At 47.7% G+C, this 13,636-nt stretch overlaps 1 protein-coding gene across 1 annotated transcript; it reads left to right on the top strand.

Moving 5' to 3' along the window:
- Positions 1-11,204, top strand: LOC110507711 (CDC42 small effector protein 1). The gene is made up of 5 exons (XM_036966573.2): positions 1-190; positions 3,096-3,436; positions 6,873-6,977; positions 8,183-8,265; positions 8,713-11,204. Exons 2-4 carry the CDS (start codon positions 3,383-3,385, stop codon positions 8,249-8,251), a joined length of 228 nt encoding a protein of 75 aa, XP_036822468.2. The 5' UTR covers positions 1-190; positions 3,096-3,382; the 3' UTR covers positions 8,252-8,265; positions 8,713-11,204.
- Positions 11,205-13,636: the final 2,432 nt, after the last annotated feature.

Here is a 13,636-nt window from a genome sequence, read left to right as displayed (position 1 = left end):
ATTGGCCTGTTGATTTTCTTCCAGTTGTGGCGCTATAGTTCTGCCACCGTAAAAGCCTGAGAACGAGGAGTGTAGCCTACCGCAGAACATAGGAGACGTTTTACTTTACCACATCTCGACTCGTGAGCTGACCGTTTTAAAGATATCATGTTCGTTTGAGGGAGAAAGCGGATTCCACACTGATGTTACGGTAAAGGCAAATTGGTTGAAATTGGTTGTTTAATTGTGGCAGGGATCTAGATGTAAATGTATTGCTATGCTAATTTCGGAGTGACTGGATTGAGTGAACGGTTTTTGGGTTGAGAACTCGCGTCAGTGTTTTTTGTTAGTAAAATGTTAAATGCAGATGTTACTTACGTTGTTGCCTTACAGATGTTTCCGTCGAGAAACATCTGGATGACAAAAATAATGCCTCAATAGAAAACATTGAGAATGTTCATTTGAGAATTAGGCTACATTCAATGTCCCTACTCTTTAAAAATCACATTAATACACGTTCAATGACCATCTCTTTTCAGGATATTCAATTGGATAGTCACTCAGTGTTATTTAACACGCCTGTTGCCCTGTTGAATCGAGGCTATAACAGAACACTGTAAATCAATGGCCGGTGTTGTTCTCAGGCCAGGCATCTTTTTAAGTAGACCTACAGTTAAAAAGCTGGAGATCTACATATTCTCTCTCACACACACTAACTACCTTTACCTTGATCTCATGGTTCAAAGTCGAGTTCGGTTTGTAAAGAGAAACAGTATACCCAAACCTCTTTCTTTCACCTCTAATTTGTTTGAGTTTTACAAAGATGCAAGGGGGTAGGTACTCGTTTGGGGAAAGCATTTCCTTGTCTGGTCATTTACCAGTATTTTATAAGACTGTGAACTAATATGATTACCAGTACATCAAAGCATAGTTGAGATCTTACTCAACCTAGTTGAATTCCGTGCTAATACTGATGACTTTAATCAAAATAAAAGTTTAATTATTAATCAATCTCCTATTGAAACCATCATGTTGCACAGGGCTCTTAGGTCTTGTACAGTGGGGCAAAAAAGTATTTAGTCAGTTACCAATTGTGCAAGTTCTCCCACTTAAAAAGATGAGGCCTGTAATTTTCATCATAGGTGCATATCAACTATGACAGACAAAATTAGAAAAAAAATCTAGAAAATCACATTGTAGGATTTTTAATGAATTTATTTGCAAATTATGGTGGAAAATAAGTATTTGGTCACCTACAAACAAGCAAGATTTCTGGCTCTCACAGACCTGTAACTTCTTTAAGAGGCTCCTCTGTCCTCCACTCGTTACCTGTATTAATGGCACCTGTTTGAACTTGTTATCAGTATAAAAGACACCGGTCCACAACCTCAAACAGTCACACTCCAAACTCTACTATGGCCAAGACCAAAGAGCTGTCAAAGGACACCAGAAACAAAATTGTAGACCTGGGAAGACTGAATCTGCAAAAGGTAAGCAGCTTGGTTTGAAGAAATCAGCTGTGGGTGCAATTATTAGGAAATTGAAGACATACAAGACCACTGATAATCTCCCTAGATCTGGGGCTCCACGCAAGATCTCACCCCATGGGGTCAAAATGATCACAAGAACGATGAGCAAAAATCCCAGAACCACACGGGGGACCTAGTGAATGACCTGCAGAGGGCTGGGACCAAAGTAACAAAGCCTACCATCAGTAACACACTACGCCGCCAGGGACTCAAATCCTGCAGTGCCAGACGTGTCCCCCTGCTTAAGCCAGTACATGTCCAGGCCCGTCTGAAGTTTGCTATAGAGCATTTGGATGATCCAGAAGAAGATTGGGAGAATGTCATATGGTCAGATGAAACCAAAATATAACTTGTCGTGTTTGGAGGACAAAGAATGCTGAGTTGCAGCCAAAGAACACCATACCTACTGTGAAGCATGGGGGTGGAAACATCATGCTTTGGGGCTGTTTTTCTGCAAAGGGACCAGGACGACTGATCCGTGTAAAGGAAAGAATGAATGGGGCCATGTATCGTGATATTTTGAGTGAAAACCTCCTTCCATCAGCAAGGGCATTGAAGATGAAACGTGGCTGGGTCTTTCAGCATGACAATGATCCCAAACACACCGCCCGGGCAACGAAGGAGTGGCTTCGTAAGAAGCATTTCAAGGTCCTGGAGTGGCCTAGCCAGTCTCCAGATCTCAACCCCATAGAAAATCTTTGGAGGGAGTTGAAAGTCCATGTTGCCCAGCAACAGCCCCAAAACATCACTGCTCTAGAGGAGATCTGCATGGAGGAATGGGCCAAAATACCAGCAACAGTGTGTGAAAACCTTGTGAAGACTTACAGAAAACGTTTGACCTCTGTCATTGCCAACAAAGGGTATATAACAAAGTATTGAGAAACTTTTGTTATTGACCAAATACTTATTTTCCACCATAATTTGCAAATAAATTCATAAAAAATCCTACAATGTGATTTTCTGGATTTTTTTTCTTTCTCATTTTGTCTGTCATAGTTGAAGTGTACCTATGATGAAAATTACAGGCCTCTCTCATCTTTTTAAGTGGGAGAACTTGCACAATTGGTGGCTGACTAAATACTTTTTTGCCCCACTGTATGTCAGTCCTAAATGTCTGTCTTTCATCCTGAATCAAATCTGTTTGTAAGACTGACTGGTCAATGTAGCTTACATTATATAAGGATTTGGTGACAGTTGAATAGTGTTGACGGTGACTGGATGGAGGAGAGAATCCCCGTAGTATGCCTGCAGCTCTTTTCTGAGGGACAGTTGACCCGGGTCCTGATCTTTCAGTGGGTGTTGCCATTATGACAGGAAGTCCCTTGCCACTGCAGCGTGAATCTCTTGTCTTGCATGACTGTCACAGACAGGAAGTGATGAGCAAGTGTGTGGGGGACGCATGTTGACTGACAGCAAATAGGCCTTTAGAGATGTAGGTCTATTTGGCATGGGGATGCTGAAATGTAGAAATTAACATGCCCATAATACTGTATCTGAATTGATTGTGCTATTCTAGCAGGTGGAGACTGTTTCACTTCCTATACCTTGTCAGCGTTCAACTAATGGAATCTGGTTTTGACTCAACAGGCCCTACAGTACCTGAGGCAGTGGAAATCTGGGGAGACGAGCATCCACAGGATTCAGTGAGAGGGAAGAGGTGACATTCTAAACGTTAAGAGAAAGGAATAGAACCGGACTTGGCACTGAGCCTTGGGGGACACCCATCTCTTTTGGGGACTGGACTGGTTGCAACGCCCTCACCATTCCACCCTAAGCGGCGTTCTTGTTCTCCAACACGTCCTCCTCTGCCTGCAGGGCGTCCAGAGAACCAGGGCCTCCGAACACACTCAGAGAAAAGCAGCAGCACAGGAGGGATGAGCGAGTTCTGGCACAAGATTGGCTGCTGCGTGGTGGCCAAACCTCCACCGGTGAGTTTGTCCCTTCTGAGAAATTACTGGAACACAGTAACTTTTTAGCTGCCGTGCTAGCCCTGCTTTTACAGCTCCAAGGTCAATGGGTCAAGATGAAGGGTTTGCCTGATTTTAAGATGTTTACCTGCCTCCCAAGAGTTTGGATATTAGAATGACCACACCACCATATCTACAACTTCACTAGTTGAAGTTAGGTCAGCCATGCCAGCTGTGGATCCTCAAGATGCATGGCATGGGATGACATGGGTATCATTAGCTGATTCTTCAGCCATTCAACAACACTAGTGAGAAGAGAGCCCTCTGCTACTGTCAGTGGCCTGAGAAATAGGCCCGGTAGATGGTGAGGGAGTGGAAGAAGGAATGACTCAGGCCTTTTCTGTTGTTTTGAAGTGGGTGACCCACATAGTCCCGAAGGTCTTCCTATCTGGAGGGCTAGACTTCAGTCCAGACAAAGACTGCTCTGTCATTAGACATTACCTCTTGAATCATGATTTAAGAAGACGTAGGTTAGGCCGGGTTCAACCTTAGTCTAGCTCATAGACATGTAACTTCATAAAAATAAACACTCCACTATTACCAGATCAGAAAATATCAAGTCTGTCCCAAGCACCCATACACTTTCACCTTATGTTTAACCTTTAGGGGACTGTAAAACTACTGTTGTAGTCGTTGTCACGTCAGTGTCATCGTCGTAGAATTGGCATTCAGTCAAACAAGGAGATTGTATCCCTCCACAGCATGTCTCTATAGTAACTCCAGAACCCTCCCCTAACAATTAATGGGGTCTCTGAGGGGAAGTGGGCTTCTGGCATGTGCTGCTATTGAGCTCATTCTTTTCCCTCCCTTCCTCCTCCCTCCTTTATTTTTAGGTCCTTCTTTATTCTATTGTTGGGACGAGAGAAGGCCAGACTAGAATGTGTGTATAGCATGTGGTGGCATACTAACAAGTGTTACTTCCCAGAAAGGCTTGCCTTGTAAATAGTTTATTTCTGATAACAGTGCAATGACTACATGTCGTTGGACCTGTGTATAATTTAATTAACATTCTTTTTAGTTTTTATAAATCCCTAATTATTCAAATTAATAATTGCTATGTGGCATTTGCACTATACAGTCAGAATATTGATACTGGTCATTATCCTTAATGTGAAATGGCTCATTCATTCCTGTCAGTTCTGGGTCATCTCTGTCGGCACCCAGCGTAGCCTGTTGTAACAAGTGGGACTTATTCACAGCACTGCTGACAGGTGATGACATGCCCTTACACTGACAGAACTGAACATGCTCTAATAAAACAACTATTAGAGAAGGGGATGTTCAACATTCCACTTACATTCATGTCATTTAGCAGACACTCTTATCCAGAACAACTTACAGGAGCAATTATTGTTAAGTGCCTTGCTCAAGGGCACATCGGGCAGATTTTTCACCTGGTTTGGGGGATTCGAACCAGCGACCTTTCAGTTACTAGCCCAAATCTCTTAACCGCCGCTAGGCTGCCTGACCTGCCGCTAGGCTGTCTGACCTGCCGCTAGGCTGCCTGACCCACCGCTAGACGGCCTGACCCGCCACTAGGCTGCCTGACCTGCCGCTAGACGGCCTGACCCGCCGCTAGGCTGCCTGACCCGCCGCTAGGCTGCCTGACCCGCCGCTAGGCTGCCTGACCTGCCGCTAGACGGTCTGACCCGCCACTAGGCTGCCTGACCTGCCGCTAGACGGGCTGACCCGCCGCTAGACGGGCTGACCCGCCGCTAGGCTGCCTGACCCGCCGCTAGCCTGCCTGACCCGCCGCTAGCCTGCCTGACCCGCCGCTAGCCTGCCTGACCTGCCGCTAGCCGGCCTGACCCGCCGCTAGGAGTCCTGACCCACCGCTAGGCTGCCTGACCCGCCGCTAGACGGGCTGACCAGCGACCTTTCAGTTACTAGCCCAAATCTCTTAACCGCCGCTAGGCTGCCTGACCTGCCGCTAGGCTGTCTGACCTGCCGCCAGGCTGTCTGACCTGCCGCTAGGCTGCCTGACCCACCGCTAGACGGCCTGACCCGCCACTAGGCTGCCTGACCTGCCGCTAGACGGCCTGACCCGCCGCTAGGCTGCCTGACCCGCCGCTAGGCTGCCTGACCCGCCGCTAGGCTGCCTGACCTGCCGCTAGACGGTCTGACCCGCCACTAGGCTGCCTGACCCGCCGCTAGACGGGCTGACCCGCCGCTAGACGGGCTGACCCGCCGCTAGGCTGCCTGACCCGCCGCTAGGCTGCTTGACCCGCCGCTAGCCTGCCTGACCCGCCGCTAGCCTTCCTGACCCGCCGCTAGCCGGCCTGACCCGCCGCTAGGCTGCCTGACCCGCCGCTAGGAGTCCTGACCCGCCGCTAGGCTGCCTGACCCGCCGCTAGACGGGCTGACCCGCCGCTAGACGGGCTGATCCGCCGCTAGGCTGCCTGACCCGCCGCTAGCCTGCCTGACCCGCCGCTAGGCTGCCTGACCCACCGCTAGCCTGCCTGACCCGCCGCTAGCCTGCCTGACCCGCCGCTAGGAGTCCTGACCCGCCGCTAGGCTGCCTGACCCGCCGCTAGGCTGCCTGACCCGCCGCCAGGCTGCCTGACCCGCCGCTAGGAGTCCTGACCCGCCGCTAGGAGTCCTGACCCGCCGCTAGCCTGCCTGACCCGCCGCTAGGCTGCCTGACCCGCCGCTAGACGGCCTGACCCGCCGCTAGGAGGCCTGACCCGCCGCTAGGCTGCCTGACCCGCCGCTAGGCTGCCTGACCCGCCGCCAGGCTGCCTGACTCGCCGCTAGGAGTCCTGACCCGCCGCTAGCCTGCCTGATCCGCCGCTAGGCTGCCTGACCCGCCGCTAGGCTGCTTGACCCGCCGCTAGCCGGCCTGACCCGCCGCTAGGCTGCCTGACCCGCTGCTAGACGGCCTGACCCGCCGCTAGGAGTACTGACCCGCCGCTAGGCTGCCTGACCTGCCTCTAGACGGCCTGACCCGCCGCTAGGCTGCCTGACCCGCCGCTAGGCTGCCTGACCCGCCGCTAGGTGTCCTGACCCGCCGCTAGGTGTCCTGACCCGCCGCTAGGAGTCCTGACCCGCCGCTAGGAGTCCTGACCCGCCGCTAGGCGCCCTGACCCGCCGCTAGGTGTCCTGACCCGCCGCTAGGTGTCCTGACCCGCCGCTAGGAGTCCTGACCCGCCGCTAGGAGTCCTGACCCGCCGCTAGGCGCCCTGACCCGCCGCTAGGCGCCCTGACCCGCTGCCATTGAGTATGAAATAACAAGTAGAAGATCAAAACTCTTATCGAAGATCATCCCATTCAGGTTACAAAATGCATTGTGTGTGTGCGTGTGCGCTGTAAAGTCTGTAAGGCTTTTCTTCCACTGGGCTTAATTGCATAATATCTAAGTCCCCATTTTCTATTTCTATATATTTTCTATTATTTCCAGAGGAAGAAGCGCAGGAAAATCGACCGCAGCATGATCGGCGAGCCCACAAACTTTGTCCACTTGACACACATTGGCTCTGGGGAGATGGCAGAGGGCCGGGCCCCGGTAAGAGAGATGATACCTAGACTGACTGGGGCTGGTGTGTGTTAAAATGTGTAGAGATATTGTGAAGGTAGTGTGTGTGTGTTACTTCTCAGAACATGGGCTGGGCTTTGCAGCTTCCAACCTGCCGCTAGGAATGTTGGCCTGGTTTCCTACGGAATACAGTCACGTTGGACAGGGAATGAGAGGAGGAAATGTAGAAACGTTGGGAATTGTTTCTCAATTCATTCACCTATTAGTAGGATATGAATATTAACTTTAGTTTGAAACCTGTTACGCTATGATTGATAAAGCTGTGTACAGTACTATCAGAAGACTAGCCAATCACTAGTCTGGTCACTGTTTAAATCACTGTATGGAAAGTGGTAGGTTAAACTGAGTGATAGTCCATTTCTGAATTTATTACATGATGTTGATGCTATGCAGTACTAAAATGTATGGACTACTGTATGTCACTCTGCTAAATTACTCAAATGTATGTCGCTCTCCTAAATGACTCAAATGTCTCACTAAACAACTGACTGTTCCGTCGTGATCATGACCTCCAATTGCGAAAGACAACAGATTTTTTTAAATAAATGATACATTTACACATTGTATCATGACGTGGTCTGAGAACAGTCAGGTGGAGGAGTATGTTGCTGAAACATGTTACTGCCCTCCGTGTTACAGAATTCCATTTCCTCAACTGCTATTGCGTAACCCTCTAATGTCCATTGTTCTGTTATGACCCATAGCTGTCAGACTGTAGTTATTCTAGTGCTCGTCAAGCACGTGCCATTTCTGCAGCGCTTGACGCCAGAATGATTGATCCACACCTGTGCGTTCGTCCAACTCTGAACTGCGTCGTTTTAAAAAGTAAAGAAAAAAACCCACAGCCTAAAGCAAGTCCCATTCCTCCTCACTCCATCCCATCATATGGTCACTATCATTATGTAAAGACGTAGGTTATGAGTAATGCTGCTGGCCAAATGGATCAAATGTTGTCAGCAGTCCAAATGGGATCATGTTTCATATGAACCCCACAGAAACACTGTTAAATATGTTACATAAAATGATACAGTATAGAAGCACAGTTCTAATTCTGGCTTCGGATCCTGCCTCTCCATCCATATGTTATCATGAAGAGGTCATGACCTGCCTTTTTGATATGAAAATGACTAAGTATCTGTAGAAACTCTAACAGTCGTTATCTTCCTGTCCTGTAGTCGGGGCCGGTCCAGGATAAGATGAGGTCAAAAGGACCCAGTGCCAACGGCCGCAAGAGCATGTTATAGCTGCTGCCTACCGAGTAAGTACCCAGTTAATGAAGCTATCGCCATATCTGCAATGCAATAGCTTCTCTGGAACTGACCTTCACCACTGGAACTAACCACCTTCACCTCTCTGGAACTAACCACCTTCACCTCTCTGGAACTAACCACCTTCACCTCTCTGGAACGAACCACCTTCACCTCTCTGGAACGAACCACCTTCACCTCTCTGGAACGAACCACCTTCACCTCTCTGGAACGAACCACCTTCACCTCTCTGGAACGAACCACCTTCACCTCTCTGGAACGAACCACCTTCACCTCTCTGGAACGAACCACCTTCACTTCTCTGGAACGAACCACCTTCACCTCTCTGGAACGAACCACCTTCACCTCTCTGGAACTAACCACCTTCACCTCTCTGGAACTAACCACCTTCACCTCTCTGGACTTGTAGAACTAACAGTTTTCATTTCTCTCTGTAGGCATGGAGAACCATTTCCATCCTCCTCTATGCGCCCCTCTCATCCCAAATCGAAAGCAGTCACTGCAGCGTAACCTGTTTCCAATGGAGCACTTGGCAAACCTGAGAGCGGACCCTAATAGAGAGCAGAGAGGCTCTTCCTGACGTCTGCAGGATCTATTTAGCCAAACAGGACGATGGCCTTTCTGTGGTCACCACCAGAATCGCCCTGCTCAGAGGAGGATAGACGGACATGTTCTTTATGCTTTTTAAAGAAAACTATTTGTCTTTCTGATGGACTTTGGACTTCCACTGTATTTCAGCCAACAACGTTACTGTGTCTGTGCCAGCAAGCGTATGGGATAGAGCCGGTGAGAGTGTTTAGCTACATTTGTTGACTAACATGGCTGATTCTATTTCAGGAAGTGAAGATTATGTTCTCAAGGATTACCTGAATGTTGCAAACCATTGACCTACTGCCAAACAAACTATTTTGTGTATCTGTCTAATGAATGAGGATGCACCTTTTATTTTCCTACAGTGCATAGTTAAAGGTGTCTTCGTGTGTGTGTTTATAAGGGCAAAATGCTATGTGATTTTGTTGCTGTTTAGATACCAGTACTGGGTAGTGTTGGTTGTACCAGTTGATTTTGATTGTACCAGTTGCCATAGAGCTGCATTTGGACTGCTACCCAGTTGCCATAGAACCCCATTTGGACTGCTACCCAGTTGCCATAGAACCCCATTTGGACTGCTACCCAGTTGCCATAGAACCCCATTTGGACTGCTACCCAGTTGCCATAGAACCCCATTTGGACTGCTACCCAGTTGCCATAGAACCCCATTTGGACTGCTACCCAGTTGCCATAGAACCCCATTTGGACTGCTACCCAGTTGCCATAGAACCCCATTTGGACTGCTACCCAGTTGCCATATAACCCCATTTGGACTGCTACCCAGTTGCAAGCATACAGGTAACTGCCAAAATAAAGGAAACCCCAGCATGGTGTCTTAATAGGGCATTGGGCACCACGAGCCGCTAGAACAGCGCCAATGCACCTTGGCATAGATTCTACAAGTGTCTGGAACTCTTGGAGGGATGCGACACCATTCTTCCACCAGAAATTCCATCATTTGGTGTTTTGTTGATGGTGGTGGGAAACGCTGTCTCAGGCTCCGCTCCAGAATATCCCAATAGTGTTCAATTGGTTTGAGATCTGGTGACTGAGACGGCCATGGCATATGGTTTACATAGTTTTCATACTCATCAAACCATTGTGACCACTCGTGCCCTGTGGATGGGGTCATTGTCATCCTGGAAGAGACCACTCCCATCAAGGTAGATCTGTTTCACCCTACAGGTAGCAGGTGATCACTCAGAATAGCTGTGTATTCACTGGAGTTGACCTTGTCCTATATGGAGTTGAGTGGACCTAAACCATGCCAGGAAAATGCACCTCCACACCATAAGAGCTGCCAATAAGTACCCTCATTTACTGGTGTTAACTTTTATTTGAGCAGTTACCTGTAGCTGGTCACTGTGATACACAATTTACTAGCACCTACTCTGAAAACCCCTAACTATTAGTCAGCAGGAAGAGTCTGTTAGTAACAGGGGTTGTTGTTGTTGAAATTCGAAACACCCTGACCGTTACGGGGCTTTCCAGTGATCTGTCCTGGAATTACTCGGGAATGCCACTCATTAAATCAACTGCATCGAAGGAACATTCCATAAGGTAGTTTGTTCTCTTGTCGGGGGGGGGGGGGGATGTCCACCCCCTTGATCAGAATGGAAAATTCCAACCATTTCACTGTGCATTCCCCTTGTAATTTCTATATGGCCTCCCACTTGAGCTTGTTGTAGGCGACGTGCACTCCAAGCTGGCTTGTGTCCCACATGACATCCACACGATTCTGAAACCAGGTGGGAGTTTTAAATATCTGATTTAAATCATGCAGTAGAAATGAAAGTTTGTTTCCTGTACACAACTGTATTTCTGACGTGCTTAGTATACACAATCTGTTGTGAATAACTTGTCTCTGTAGTTTTTTTGCTAAGTGTGTCAATACGGGGAAAAACTCTGAAATGGAATGTTTTTTAAATATTGTATCTTATGTGATTTCCTAGGCCGTTATCCTATAGCAGAACATATGGCGTATGGATGGTGTTGTACATGTTGTATGTTGTCCCTTCACTAATACCTTATCTGTTTTATACACTGGGCTTAAAGTTGACTTAATGCTGAAGGTGGGACTTTGCATATTGCTTGGTGGCTTTCCTATCTTTGGTAGAGCTTGTAATACTGAGTACATTCTCAGCCCAACAGAATGACTGCTGCCTTGAAGTTTCTGGAACAATGTACATTGGTAACGTCAGTAACTTGAGTCTGTTGGCATTTAAGTTTCTTTCCCATCTTTATCATGGTTGTTGTTAGACCAAAACTTATGTTCATTAGAAATGATTTGTGCAATCTGTTGATTTTTCCTGAAATACAGTTAACATTCTGAATAGAATTATGTGTGATTAATCTCTTCTGTTGCTGATGGTGAATGTTATCACCAAATGTGTTACTCAATTTTCACTGCCTGGTACAGAAATAATAGAATCTCAACCAACTGGTTTCAGTGGCCCCTATGGGCTCTGCTGTGAACATTTCTGGGAGATTGTATCATTTTCATTGAAGTTAGTGGGAATCTGTAGTTGCTACATCCATTTTGGGATTTATAAATGATATATACCCATTGATTCTTGAATATCTTATAAATGCCTCACGAGCTTAGTTCAACTAGCATGTTGATATCATGGATGGTCAGTCCTTGCATCCACAGCTCTGTCTATGAATTTGAGAGCGGTTACATTTCTCCAAAACACAGTCGGGGTGACTGCTTTGTCATTGTTTCAATTAAGGATTCTAGTTTTAATCTCAAACTACTTCAACAAATGCATATCTCACTGAAATCCATCTGGTATAGCACAAATATTGCAATCTAAACAAATGCCCTAAAATAAATGGAATGGACGCTATAGTCTGTGTGTACAGCTCGCTTTAAAAAAACATACATAACAAAGATGTTAAATGATGCCACTAACAATGCAAATAGTTGCCATGGAAATCTTGTTCTAAGAGCAGCCCAGGGTTGAGTGAATAGATGGGTGTAAGGATCATGTTCTAGCAGCAAAACCCACTGGAACAGAAGATTACAATTTAACGGGAGTGGACTCCACGAATTGTCTAACCATGTGAAATACAGTCCTAAGTAGAGGACGTGTGAAGTCTACGGGGTGTCCAGTAGAGGACGTGTGAAGCCTACGGGGTGTTTAGAAGAGGACGTGTGAAGTCTACGGGGTGTTTTAGTAGAGGATGTGTGAAGTCTACGGGGTGTCCAGTAGAGGACGTGTGAAGCCTACGGGGTGTTTAGAAGAGGACGTGTGAAGTCTACGGGGTGTTTTAGTAGAGGATGTGTGAAGTCAACGGGGTGTTTAGTAGAGGACATATGAAGTCTACGGGGTGTGAAGTCTACGGTGTGTTTAGTAGAGGACGTATGAAGTCTACGGGTTGTTTAGTAGAGGACGTATGAAGTCTACGGGTTGTTTAGTAGAGGACGTGTGAAGTCTACGGGGTGTTTTAGTAGAGGATGTGTGAAGTCAACGGGGTGTTTAGTAGAGGACATATGAAGTCTACGGGGTGTGAAGTCTACGGTGTGTTTAGTAGAGGACGTATGAAGTCTACGGGTTGTTTAGTAGAGGACGTATGAAGTCTACGGGTTGTTTAGTAGAGGACGTGTGAAGTCTACGGGTTGTTTAGTAGAGGATGTGTGAAGTCTACGGGGTGTTTTAGTAGAGAATGTGTGAAGTCTACGGGGTGTTTAGTAGAGGACATATGAAGTCTACGGGGTGTGAAGTCTACGGGGTGTCCAGTAGAGGACGTGTGAAGTCTACGGGGTGTTTAGTAGAAGACGTGCGAAATCTAGGGGGTGTGAAGTCTACGGGGTGTCCAGTAGAGGACGTGTGAAGTCTACGGGGTGTTTAGAAGAGGACGTGTGAAGTCTACGGGGTGTTTAGAAGAGGATGTGTGAAGGCTACGGGGTGTGAAGGCTACGGGGTGTTTAGTAGAGGACATGTGAAGGCTACAGGGTTTTTAGAAGAGGACGTGTGAAGTCTACGGGGTGTCCAGTAGAGGACGTGTGAAGTCTACGGGGTGTCCAATAGAGGACGTGTGAAGTCTATGGGGTCTCCAGTAGAGGACGTGTGAAGTCTACGAGGTGTGACGGCTACGGGGTGTCCAGTTTAGGACGTGCGAAGTCTACGGGTTTTGACGGCTACGGGGTGTCCAGTAGAGGACGTGTGAAGTCTACGGGGTGTGACGGCTACGGGGTGTCTAGTAGAGGACGTGTGAAGGCTACGGGGTGTCTAGTAGAGGACGTGTGAAGGCTACGGGGTGTGAAGTCTACGGGGTGTCTACTAGAGGACGTGTGAAGTCTACAGGGTGTCTAGTAGAAGACGTGCGAAATCTAGGGGGTGTGAAGTCTACGGGTTGTTTAGTAGAGGATGTGTGAAGTCTACGGGGTGTTTTAGTAGAGAATGTGTGAAGTCTACGGGGTGTTTAGTAGAGGACATATGAAGTCTACGGGGTGTGAAGTCTACGGGGTGTCCAGTAGAGGACGTGTGAAGTCTACGGGGTGTCCAATAGAGGACGTGTGAAGTCTACGGGGTGTGACGGCTACGGGGTGTCCAGTAGAGGACGTGTGAAGTCTACGGGGTGTCCAGTAGAGGACGTGTGAAGTCTACGGGGTGTGACGGCTACGGGGTGTCTAGTAGAGGACGTGTGAAGGCTACGGGGTGTCTAGTAGAGGACGTGTGAAGGCTACGGGGTGTGAAGTCTACGGGGTGTCTACTAGAGGACGTGTGAAGTCTACAGGGTGTCTAGTAGAAGACGTGCGAAATC

This window comes from Oncorhynchus mykiss, chromosome 3 (genome assembly GCF_057628025.1).
Source record: "Oncorhynchus mykiss isolate SJ-2025 chromosome 3, ASM5762802v1, whole genome shotgun sequence".
Classification (NCBI taxonomy): Eukaryota; Metazoa; Chordata; class Actinopteri; order Salmoniformes; family Salmonidae; genus Oncorhynchus; species Oncorhynchus mykiss.
The sequence above is the reverse complement of the archived record's forward strand: the minus strand, read 5'-3'. Positions and strand labels throughout refer to the sequence as shown.

Excerpts from the sequence above, each read along its gene's own strand:
- LOC110507711 (XM_036966573.2), top strand. The coding sequence starts at position 3,383 with ATGAGCGAGTTCTGGCACAAGATTGGCTGCTGCGTGGTGGCCAAACCT. Across the intron at positions 3,437-6,872 it reads TGGTGGCCAAACCTCCACCG|AGGAAGAAGCGCAGGAAAAT; the intron begins GTGAGTTTGTCC and ends TATTATTTCCAG. Across the intron at positions 6,978-8,182 it reads TGGCAGAGGGCCGGGCCCCG|TCGGGGCCGGTCCAGGATAA; the intron begins GTAAGAGAGATG and ends CCTGTCCTGTAG.